The 12,848-nt window shown below is 36.6% G+C and overlaps 2 protein-coding genes across 2 annotated transcripts; both read left to right on the top strand.

Moving 5' to 3' along the window:
- The first annotated feature begins 1,100 nt into the window (after positions 1 to 1,100).
- LOC129800352 (uncharacterized) lies at positions 1,101 to 2,348 on the top strand. Its single transcript, XM_055844673.1, has 2 exons — positions 1,101 to 1,407; positions 1,563 to 2,348. The coding sequence occupies exons 1-2, from the start codon at positions 1,320 to 1,322 to the stop codon at positions 2,249 to 2,251; spliced, it is 777 nt and encodes a 258-aa protein (XP_055700648.1). The 5' UTR covers positions 1,101 to 1,319; the 3' UTR covers positions 2,252 to 2,348.
- Positions 2,349 to 2,927: 579 nt separating this feature from the next.
- LOC129800351 (uncharacterized) lies at positions 2,928 to 5,933 on the top strand. Its single transcript, XM_055844672.1, has one exon. The coding sequence runs from the start codon at positions 3,597 to 3,599 to the stop codon at positions 5,352 to 5,354; it is 1,758 nt and encodes a 585-aa protein (XP_055700647.1). The 5' UTR covers positions 2,928 to 3,596; the 3' UTR covers positions 5,355 to 5,933.
- The last annotated feature ends 6,915 nt before the right edge of the window (positions 5,934 to 12,848 follow it).

Raw genomic sequence — 12,848 nt, 5'->3', positions numbered from 1 at the left:
GAGAGTAGTTTATTATATCAAAATATGCAATATACAATCTTTCCATATTCTATTTTGTGTCTAAAGAACTTTTTGCTAAAAGAAAAAGTAAATGAACATAAAAAAAATGAAAAAGAAAAGTCATTTCACAAAGTTCGAAATTCGTGATTTTTGATCTCAAATATTTTCTTTTCCTGAATATCTGAAGTCTTGAGAAAATTAGCCAAGAATCTTACATCTTTCTATTATGATGTCGTGCACAAACCGATAGATTTCAATTAATGTAAATCATGTAAATAGTCAAAAAAAAACTTTTCCCCTGGTCATATACAGTCGAGTTCCTCAAATTTGAACTCCTCAAATTTGAACGACGGTTGCATTCAAAATGTAAAATATGAGGTTATGTAAAAGAAATTTTGCATGAATTCTGAATTGGAACTACAGACTCTCGCAAATTCGGCTCCTTTAAGATCGGCCTACTTTTTAATTCGGGCAGCGGTTACATTTGAAAAAAGTTTGTTGTCATTTTTCAAGTTCGATTATGATTATCAAATGAATCAAATATGCTCATATTTAGCATGGTTTGTCTTAGTTTTGATGTGATTTTGCATTATTAAGGGATTTTCATGCAATTTACGATATATATCAGTGTGTAAACTCAATATCTATATGCACATGTCGCCCGAATTTCTGTCTAATTCGGCTGACATTTCGGTCCCATATGCCCGAATTTGAGAGAGTTTACTGTATTTTTCTCTGGTGTTTCCCCAATATTGTCGAATTATATTAATTTCCTCAACAAATTCCACCTATTTAACAAAAAAATCAATTGATAAAATTCACTAAAGTTATTTTTCTTAATTTAGGAAAAGTGAATTTTACATGAATTCCGTACGTTTTTGAAAACATTGTTCAAATTTGAGGAGTGAGGTGAGAAATGTCATCTATACCCCCCAAATGTTCAAATTTGAGGAACTCTACTGCATGACCCTAATGACGTGAAGAGTTAAGAGTTAAGATGCATTAGAAAAAAGCCCGTGGTTATTTTAAGAATCCTAATTTATTTTTCGAAAATGGCTTAATCTAGCACCAGCTTCTGTAATTTTCCGCCAGAGGCTCTGACAGATGACTTGTTGAATGTGTTTTCTGCGGTCAAAAATGAACTGAATTTCTGGGCCCAAAATCCGTGTTATTCTTGTGATAATTGGTATTTTTGATAGTGCAGGTGATCTTTAGCGAGTGGAAGAAGCATTCCACGTGTAAATGGTGTTTGTGTCGCTGTAAAATTTTGTGTTATTCAGTGTGAAAGTTGAGTGTGCCGAGTGGGAGGCTTTTGTCTTATGGCGTCAACTGTGAGAGACAATTCTGGCCAGGAAACTGACTCAAAGACTGCGGCGGAAGCTTCTGGAGACACCACTGCTGGTCCAGGTAAGAAAATTCCCATGGTGGAGGGTGGTTTTTGCACGTGAAAAGGGAATGGAGTGTGATCTAACCTCACAAATTGGCTGTCAAGTGCTCACCTGAATTTCTGTGTGTGTCCTCCAAATTGCGGGACATAAAAGGATGCCTGTATTATTTTACAGCGGATCTAGGAGGGTGTAGAGGAGGATGTGGAGTGTATTTGGTGGAAGAGGCAACACTGTCTACCGTGCCGGAACATATGAGAATCCTATTTGAACGCTTCTCTGGGGAATACCTGACACAGGAAAATCTTCTTGTAGGACTCCTCTATCTTCTCATCTTAGAGTGTGGCTTCGTACATCAGAGTGATCTTCCTGAGGAGTCTAGAGACCCATTTGTGGGCTTCTACAGTTGCTCAGGGGTTAGAAAGGCAGCTTCTAGTATTCCCATTGAGTCGCTTAGGGTCTCAAGGAGTTTCCAGGAACATACATTTTGCCTCCTAAGCTTCAGCAAGGACTTCACTTTGGTCACGTATCGACTGTCAGATTCTCTCCTTGCGACATTTACGCCAAAATCACTTTCAGGCTTCAGCATTTGCTTGCCAATCTCTCGCTACATTCCTCTGATCAATCGAAAGAGTATCCTCAGGAGCTTCCGAAATCTTCCAGAGCTTTCTCTGCTAACAAAGAACAAACTCATCCTTCCAGCTCGGGATATTTTCATGCAGAATATTGCAACTCTTGCTCCATATCCATCTCTTAGTGGAATGCCGGAGATTGTCTTGGAGCTAATCTTCCGGCTTCTGCCCAAGAATTCGCAGAAGAATCTCGCAGAAGCATGCAACAGATTGAGACATTTTCAGATATCATGAACTCAGCAGAAATTTAATGATTTTTTTTTACTTTTAATTTATTTATTTAAAAAAACAATGAAAATTTGGACAAATACAATTTCCGGATATCTTTTCACTTCGAGTTTGTCTCTCCTGCTCTTTTCCAGATTCCACGTCTTTTTCTGCTGACAATCAGAAAGGTCCCAACGAGGGGAATTTGAGTGACAAAGGTGAAAATTCGGAAGATGATGAAGGTAAGATGATTTTGATTTTAAAAGTGAGAATAATTGGACTTTTTAGAAGTTTAATCTCGTTTCTTGGAAATCTCTTAAGGGTTTCTCAGAATTGCCACCTTGCTAAAATCTGAGAATACCATTGTAGCGTCAACAATTTTATAGGATGAGACAAAGTGTCTTAAGAGATTCATCATTGTTAAACAATCACCTTGATCTGACCCAAATGTCCCCGAGAAATTCCTCCCAAAATTTCACAATCCATTGCTTCTCTTATGATTTTAAATAATTTCCCATTTCTCGGTCATATGTGGCGCCTTTACATAAGAGGAGGGTGGTTAAGACAGTCAAGGTCACGTACTTCCAGCAACCGCTTAGAGAGCTTTTGGTTTGGGGCTAGCCAAAAGTTCTCTGCAAATTGGAAGGAATGTCGGGGTCGTCTCTGAGGACGAGAGAGATATTTTCTGCAGATACGTTTAGGGTAGGGTCATCCCTTTTGGCCATGTAAGCACTTTTGGCCACTTACAATAAAATTGCCATTTTGAGATAAATGATGAGTTCACAGAATTATGAAACGAATAATATTTCATGTCTTATATTATAAGGAAACGAAATATCTAATTGGATACATTGTTGACTCAATTAATTCCAAGAAATTAGAATAATGCTCAACAAGGTGAACCAGCCATAGAAAAATTGCGCCATTCTTAAGAAATTTGTTAAGGGTTAAGAGAAATAATTTTAAATTATTTTATATAATCGATGTACTGTATTTAATAATTTTCACTGAAAACCCATCTTCAATTAGCTGAATTACGCAATGATGTCAATTTCGAAGGATTTTTTACGAGATTTCCTGGAAATTAGCATATGGCGAAAAGGGTTTATTTTTATTTACTGTGTAAATACTTTTGGCCATTCGTTTTACTTGTGGCGCGCCTCACGGATATCATTAGAAACACTTGTGACATTTTCATTGTTTATGTTGATTGTGATCTTGGTTAATGCAATAGAATTCTAAAATTTGTGTATCTAGGGGATTCAAGGCTTCTCAGTTATCAATAAAGGTAAGATTTTGACTACAATTAGAATTCCTACAAACGGGTAATTTTGTCTGTTACGTTATTTACTCAGCTTCCGGGAAATGTGCAATGTCGCCCAAGAAAAAAGGAACCTCATATTCACAAGAAAACCTTCACCAGGCGTTGATGTCAATTAAAAATGGAACCCCAGTGGGAAGAGCAGCTAAGCAATTCCATGTTCCCCGCACTACTCTGAGAAATAAAATTAGTGGAAAATCCCCAATGGAAACTTATGGCAAGAGAGGTTATTATAGCGTTCTGGGACGAGAAATAGAAGAACATCTTGTAAAGTGGATCTCAGACGCAGCCAATCGTGGGTTTCCCGTCACAAAGGATGGTTTGCTGATGAGTGTGCAAGAGCTAAATAAGGATCATTCAGTGACGAATAATTTCAAGATCCGTATCAAACCATCAAAAGTTTGGTATTATGCCTTTCTCAGAAGGCACCCGGAAATACGGCGAAAGCAGGCTGAATATGTAAATAAAGCTCGAGGAAGTGTGACTGAAGAGAAGATCAGGAAATGGTTTAGGGATGTGCTTCAACAGCTAGGAGATGACGTTGCGATACTCGCTCATCCTCAGCGCGTATGGAATATGGATGAGTCTGGGTTTAACCTGGCACCGACGGGAGAGCTTGTGCTTGCACCAGCTGGTCGTCACGTATACATAGAATCAAGAAACTCAGACAAGGAGAATATAACAACGTTATTTTGTGTGAACGCGAGTGGATGTTTCGGACCGCCGCTCACATTATACAAATATGCAAGATTGCCAGCAGTGGCTGCCCTTTCTGCGCCCGCACATTGGGCGCTCGGGAAAACCGAAAGCGGTTGGATGACAGCTGCATCTTTCTATGAGTACATAGGAAATGTATTCCTGCCATTCCTAAATGAACAAAAAATTCAAAGACCGATTATTGTCTTCCTCGACGGGCATAAGTCGCATCTCTCTCTGCAATTGAGTGAGATGTGCCGAGATAATGGCATCATCCTGGTTGCTCTTTACCCGAATGCCACGCACATACTCCAGCCACTTGACGTGGCTGTGTTTAAGGCAATAAAGTCCCGCTGGAAAACGTATAAGCGTCAGTGGCGAATTGAACACGATGGGAATGAGGTGAATAAGTTTGACTTACCATCGATCCTTAATAAAATTATCCAGGAGGATCAGATGCCTAATAACGTAGTTTCGGGTTTTAGAGCCACGGGTATCTTCCCATTCAATGAAAATGCTGTGGATTACAGGAAAATTATCCAAAGATCACCACCACCGGCACAACTCCTCGAAAACATGCAAAATGAGGCTCAGAATATGAACTTGACCCACTTGATGCATGTAGAGAGCAAAATTTATCCTCAAAAGTTGGAAGATTTCAGAGCTACCATGATAGAAGGAGGTCCATGGTCAGGAGATGTAGCTGATACATCTTTTTTTTATTTCTATAGGGATATGGTATTTGAAACATATCACCCAAATTTGCCCCCTTTCTTAACTGAGAGCTTTGTTTCGTCAGACATATTGTTTGAAGAAGTTCTAGATGAGTCAATTTTGGAACCGTTGGAACTTAATGGCAATACCTCAGAACCACATTCCCAAGAGAAGGATCCACTGGCTTTGCCTATGATTTGGCCAGGTCCAACGAAAAGCAACCGCAAGGAAAAGAATGAAACGGAAAGGCTGTTTGTCACTACATCACAAAAATGGGTTGATATTCATCAGGAAAAGCAGACAGAAAAGCAGAAAAAGGAGATGGCTAAAGCTGAGAGAAAGAGGATCAGAGAAGAAAAACCTAAGACAGTCGCAATGGCTAGAAAACAAAAAAAATAATGTCCCAATTAGATGATGTAAACTTCTTTACAATCTCATTTTTTGACTTTGAAATTTATTAATTTGTATTTCTTATATCTCCAATTAAACATGAATTCTAATTAAACCTTGAATTTCTATTTATATTTATGAGGTAAGAAAGATAATTTAAAAGAGTTTTGTCACTCTCAATATAGGAAATTTAATAGAATGGAATATGTAAAATAACATTGAAAATGTACAAATGATTGCTAAATATTTTTATTAAATGTATGAACAGCATTTTTTGTTTATATTTAATGTTTTTTTAAAATTATTTTACCACATATTTAATAAAAATTCACTTTAGAGAAAGTGGCCAAAAGTACTGAAATAAATGGCCAAAAGTGTTATACAAGTGGCCAAAAATACTGAAACATGCATAGTTGAGAAAAATATGTATTTTCAATAAGATAACCAAAAATTTCTGGAAAATTTATTGAATATACAAAGAGACAGTGAGTCAAAGTACCTCTATGCAAAATATCGTTTAAGTTGGACAAATATTACTGTAGTTACAAGAGCGTGAAATCTAAAAGTGGCCAAAGGTAATTACTCTACCCTACTCACACAACCATTGTAAATTTTTCAAAAACGCCTCAATAATGAAATATCACAACACCTTTTCTTATGAATCGCCTTTTTCTTCTAATTTTGCGGTCTTTGTTTTCTCTTTGCTCATCTGAAACAATGAGAAAATCTCAAGTGTCCCAAATTATAAATGGTTCCAAATTACCTAATTTTACCCTATTCATTCATTGAAGTATTTATTGTAATCTGATTCAAACAGTTTTTCCAGACATTGTACGCAGATTTTCTTGCTGACTAAATCTCTCCTGGTTTCACGAATAAAATTAGATTTAAATTTAATTCCCTAACAGTAACTATACGATTGAAAGTTTTACCACATTGATTTGCATGATATTGGAATTATAATTTTTTCACAGAGAGAATTTCGAAAACTCAACTAAAAGTTTAAATCGAGGATTCATTTCAGTAATCTTGAGAAGATTTGTAGTTGGATTAGATTTTTCTGAGATTAATTTGAGAGATTTGAATTAAAGGAAGGGCGAGTAGCAAAAGATTGTTTTTCAAAGTACAAAAACAGCGTTTTCAGGGGAAGTGGGGTATCTTTGAATTGGAGCGCCATTAAAAGCAGGCTTTATCTCTTATTTTTAAATGGATCTGAGCCTTATCGGCTTTATCATAATGCAAATTAGCTTGACAATTATTTTATGAAGCTAAATTATGATAAGGTCTAGTTCCATTTAAAATTATAACAAAAATTAAAGTGCCCCATTTCCTCTAAAATTGATTTTGCTCATGGAAGTATGAAAAAAAATTCTTTCACAGAACAATTTTATGAGATATTGTACTTCTTCCTTGTAAATAATATAAAAATCGATTTTTCGTGCATATCGCTCCTTGGAAATTACAAGGGCCCAACTCAATCTGAGCCATTTTTCAGGAGACAGCATGAATGATTCAACTTTATATAAATAATTATCTCAATTAAGTATGTTAATAAAAACAATTTAATTATTTTCTATTTGTATGAGCATAAGATTCCCCAGAAAAGCTATGCAAGCCATTGTGAAGGGACCTCGACCTCGAGGCAGGCCTAGGACAAGGTGGCTGAATCAAATTCAGGATCTTGCATGGGAGCGCCTTGGGATCGAACTCGAACATCTTCCTGAAGTGACGGAGGACCGACAGGCGTGGGTTGTTAACCTTGGTGTCATGGGCCCGCGACCCCAATAGGGATAAGCGGTTGAAAATGAATGAATGAATTTTTTTTTTTTTTTTGTAACACTGTATTTCCACATTATTGTACAATCTATCCAGGTATGGACAATAAGTACTTGAAATCATAAATTCAATTTAAGAAAAAAAAAAAAACCAACCCTTTCTTAACAGAAACAACACTATTTAAAACCACCATCAATATGGTAGTGATAAATTGAACAAATAAACACGAAGAAGTCCAGAAAAGAAAAAAAAAACATTGACTTCATTGCCACCTCTGGTGAATATTACACTGATTTCTCCTTTTGAGTCTTATAAATTCACTATTTTTGTAAACCTCCGCAGCTAGGCTATTTGGATGCACACTAATTCTCTCATTGTACCTCTTTGAGGCTTTCATTATAGACTCACGAACAGTATCCATACCAAGGTCGCGATGAATACAGTCATTTGTTACGTACCACGGCGCACCAACCACTCTCCTCAGCCACTTTGATTGGAGTCTCTGGATCTGGTCAATCCGTGAGTTTGAGGCGGACCCCCATAAGGGTGCTGCATACATCCATATGGGTTTTATAATCAACTTGTAGATAAGCAACTTGTTGTCAACCGCCCGGCTAGGAATTTCTAACAACCAACAGCGAAAAGTAACAGAATGTTAACAGCCGCTGTTACCAATTTCATGCAAATGGAAAGTAGGTGACGGTTGGCATGAAATTCATGCCAGTGCTGTTAGGTTTTTCAGGTATTTTAGCGCTCCAAGCGGTCGATCGCAAATACTTTGCTTTTGACATTTGACTGATATGCGGTGATTGTGAAACTTGTGAAAAAGTGTAAAACTTGTGTCCAGATCTTAATTTTCTGCAAAATAAATAATGAGGTGAGTACCCAAGAAATAGGTAATTGTGTTAGAAAACTAGGAAAAGTGTAAGGTTACATTGAAGTACACTTATATTTGCTGAAAATGAGGAAACTTCTAAGAGTCATTTGACTGCCAAAATCCTGGCCAGAGGGTCTACAGAACAGGTGTTATGTCTTATTTATACACCTCAGAATTACACCTGGACCAGTTTGTCTGGGAAATTTGGACTGAAACCTCAGAAAATTGGGGAAAATCTGTGAACTTCCGCGGATCAAAGTCTTCCTTTTGTTTTTGACAAATTCCTGGACAAAAGATCACCGGGAGTGGATTTTGAACTGAATCATCCCTGTCTTCAATACTTCCTACTCTTCCACTAACATTTGTCAGGAAAATTTGGACTAAAATCTCAAAATAATTGAGAAAATCCATCGAATCCCGGAAACGCAAAATTTCTTTCTTGTTTTTGACAACTTCTTGGTCAGAACACCACCGGGAGTGGATATTAGTCTCAATTATCCCTGTCTGCAATAGCTCCTCATCATTCAGTAACGTTTGTCAGAGAAATTTGGACTGAAACCTCAGAAAATTGGGGAAAATCTGTGAACTTCCGTGACTCAAAGTCTTCCTTGTGTTTTTGACAAATTACAGGCCAGAAAATCACCGGGATTGGATTTTAATCTGAATCATTCTTGTCTTCGATACTTCCTACCCTTCCACTAACTTTTGTCAGGAAAGTTTGGACTGAAGTCTCAAAAAATTGAGAAAATCCGTCGAATCCTGGCGATGCAACAGTTGTTTTCTTGTTTTTGAGAATTTGTTAGTCAGAACTGAACACCACTGGGAGTGGACGAAGGACACTTTTATTTGCTGAAAATGAGGAGGCTTCTAAGATTCATTTGACTGCCAAAATCCTGGCCAGATAGTCAACAAAATAGGCTTCATGCCTTATTTATACTCCTCAGAATTGCACCTGAATCAGTTTGTTCCGGAAATTTGGACTGCAATCTCAAAAAATTGAAAAAATCTGTGGAATCCCTGCGATGCAACATTTCTTTCTTGTTTTTGACAATTTATTGATCAGAAATTTATGTAAAAATTTTACAGGGGTGAAAAAAATCTTTAGAGTCTCGCGAATTAGAACTTTTTGTTTGCTATATAGAGAGTATGTATTATACGGGCTTCTGACCTGAGATTTAGCCGGTTTAGCCACATGGTTAACCGGTTTAACTTATCTAATTCTTTATCATTCCATTTTTTTTTTTGGAAAATTTTGAATTAGGATTTTTGAAAGCCGCCTTAGGGAAGATCTCATGTTCCTTTTATTCACATCTTGCTCTATTTCAATAATCTTTTTTATTTTATTTGTAACAGATATGGTATCCAAAAAGCTCCAGAATTCAAGGACTTCCAGAATTCGAGAACAACTTAAAACAACAATCTTGGAAAGACGAATTTGTAAGCATTCTGATTATTTTTTTTTTTTTCATATTCATCAAAGTTAACCGAGTAAATTAGAGACCGTTTCTTTTAATTTTCAAATATTGTTTTTAAATCGACAGGCAAAGATTTCACGCAATGCTATCCTGAAGGATCTTATGTCCGATAACCTGATGCTGCGGTACAACTGTACAGGAAATTATGGAAAAAGGGATTTATCCAAACACGAATTTGTGCAATATTATGGAAAAGTAAGTAATTTCAAAATAATCTTGGTTTCTAATTTAAAATTTAAAATATGTATTGTAGCTGCGAGCAGACTTCAATAAAGAGGAGGTGTTTGGAGATTACATCTGCCCATAATCATAAATTCCCTGTGAAAATTCAACAGTCAAGTAATGAGGGAGTTTAAATATTAATTTTATTAAATTAATAACGTTAAAATATTTTTAATGTAATTTTTTATTTTTTTAGTTTACCAGATTTTTAATTCCCAAATATCATTAATTTTCTCCTATTTTTTTTTTGTTCATAAAATTCTCAATTTATAAAGTCCATAAATTTCAGTTAGTTTTTCTACTTATAAAATTGTTGACTTATTAAATTGTTGACTTTAAATTATTTTTGAAAAATCTTCAAGTTAATTTTAGAAATTAATTTCTTCATATTTTTCTATTTATAAGCTTTTCAATTTATTAAGTTCAAAAATTTACAAAATTTTTGACGTTAAACTATTTTTAAAAAATGTTGAAGTAAATTGTCGAAGTTATTTATTTTCTTCGTATTTTTCTGATTAATGATGTTAAAATGTTAAAAGAAATTTAATAAACATTTATTAATAAATTTTTTGAGATCATAATTCACGTCTTTTTATTTTAAAATTAAAAAAAAAACCGCCAATAAAAAATGTAAAAAAATTAACAGAATGGTAACAACGCTGTTAGAATTCTGTTAGGTAGTTCATCTATCATCCACCATGAGTGCTGCTCCTATGACATTTTCATGTTAAAGTTGGTGATGTTTGTTCGGCAAATTAACAGCTCTGTTACTATTTCTGTTAACAACTAGCAGCTAGTTGTTAACACTGTGTTGGCCGGGCGATAGAGCGGAATTCCTACCAGTCAGCCAGTACATTTTGGATGTTGTTATTTTGGCTTGTTTCACCTTACAGTTGATGTGATCCTTCCAGCACAGTCTTCTGTCCAGATGAACCCCTAGATATTTAACTTCGTTTACAGCCGGGATATAAACTCCGTTAATTTTGACCCTTGGGCAAGACCTTCTCTTAGTCGTGAATGTAATCTGCTGTGACTTTAACTCATTTATGCGGAATCGCCATTTCTTAAACCACACCTCAAGGCAGTCAAGATGATCCTGAAGCTCTCTTGAGGCCGTGTTTGGGTTAGAGTGTACTGACAAGAGTGCTGTGTCGTCCACATAAGTTGCAGTTGTGATGTCCTGGGATGTGGGCATGTCCGATGTGTATAACTGGAACAGCATTGGTCCCAAGACACTGCCTTGGGGCACCCCGGCACCTATAGTGTATGTCTCCGAGCAAGCAGTCACATATTTCACATAAAACTTTCTGTCCTCCAAGTAAGAGATCAAAATTTGGTGGAATTGTTGAGGAAGGTATGCTTTGATTTTGAAGATTAAACCCGGATGCCAAACTTTATCAAAGGCCTGGGCTAGATCTATGAACACTGCCGTGCAAAATTTTCCATTATCCATAGATTTTTGCGCCTCCTTTACTACACGGTGAACCTGCTCAACTGTAGAGTGTTGCGTTCTACAGCCAAATTGGTGCTGGGGTATCAAGTGATCTTCATAAAGATATGGAGAGATTTTCCGCAAAAACACTTTTTCAAACAATTTACTTAGAACTGGGAGAACGCTTATAGGTCGATAAGAGGAAGGTAAAGTGGGCTCCTTTCCGGGTTTCAAAATCATTGTCACCACGGCAGTCTTCCAGGACCTTGGGAAGTAACCTATACGTGAAATTGCATTAAAGATAAACGTAATTAATCGCACTCCTTTTAATGGTAATTCCTTTAAGATTTTTCCTGTGATTCTGTCATGCCCAGGAGCTTTCTTGGGATTCAGCCCACTTATATATTCGTTTACTTCTTTGTAAGTGAATTTAAGTACAGGATTGGAAATTTTAGTAGCATCATTTACTAAATCTTCACCATCAATGGAGTTATGGGGGCTGAAAACTTTTTTAAGATGAGAGGCAAAAGCACAAGCTTTTTCTGCGTCATTGCGGGCCCACTTTCCATCTGCTGATCTCAAAGGAGGCTGATGGCTTATAGGCCGGGTACATTTCCGTGTAGCTTTCCATAGAGATCTCTCATTTGTAGCATTTGGCGATAGTTTTGATAGGTATCTTCCGATTCCCTTATCCCTTTCGACAGCAAGAGCCAACTTAAGAGACTTCGTAACTTTATTCAGTTGTTTTTTAATAAATGGGGAACGAGTTCGCATAAAATCGCGTCTCAAAGAGCGCTTTCTATTGATAAGTTCACGTATAGAGTTATTCAAAGTAATGTTGGTTTTATTGCGTTTCATAGGGGGTGTAACTCTCTCTGCAGCCACATATATAGTATTTGATAGCGTACTCACCGCATCCTCGACATCAGCTTCAGTTTTCAGTCGCACAAAAGATGGGCACAACATCTCAAACTCTTCACGAAAAAGTGGCCAGTTCGTTCTGGGATTCGTGAGTGAACGGGGAGGACTGACAGTCAGAGCAGTAGTTTCAAGTGAGACAATCACCGGCGAATGGTCAGATGAGAGATCATAGCACGACTCTGTGTGGATCAGAGATCTGTTGATGCCCTTGGCAATTGCAAAATCCAGTAAATCTGGCACCTTCCTTTTATCCGTGGGCCAGTAAGTGGGCTCTCCCGTAGAGAGGCAAATAAGTCTTTCAGAACGAATGAATGAATGAATGAATTGTATTAGCATTATTATAAACATTGAAACATACATATTTTTACCTTTCAAAATATGTTTTTTTATGAGTTAGCTCTTTGTAATTCTAAATGATGCGCAAATTTTCATGAAATTAGAATGACACTGGATCAACTTGCTTGAGTTAGTCCCTTGTTTCACAAAAAATTGACCGATAAATCTATTTTGTGCCTCTTGACGTCAAACAAAACCGTGCAAGCAATCATAAAGAGTAAAATTTTGAAAAACTTTTCTAATAACGAAATTTATTGACTCATATCATCTGAAATTTTATTAAATTCTCTGTCCGAGTGCATTAAAACCTCAAAATCGCCAAAAAGTGAGTTGGCCCCTTGTAATTTCCAAGGAGCGATATGGATTATTCTATGCATAGAAAATAAGCCCATGGTTATTTTAAGAATCCTAATTTATTTTTCGAGAAAGGCTTAATCTAGCACCAGCTTCAGTGATTTCCCGCT

This window comes from Phlebotomus papatasi, chromosome 2 (assembly GCF_024763615.1).
Source record: "Phlebotomus papatasi isolate M1 chromosome 2, Ppap_2.1, whole genome shotgun sequence".
Lineage (NCBI taxonomy): Eukaryota > Metazoa > Arthropoda > Insecta > Diptera > Psychodidae > Phlebotomus > Phlebotomus papatasi.
This window is presented reverse-complemented; position numbering and strand designations above follow the sequence as displayed.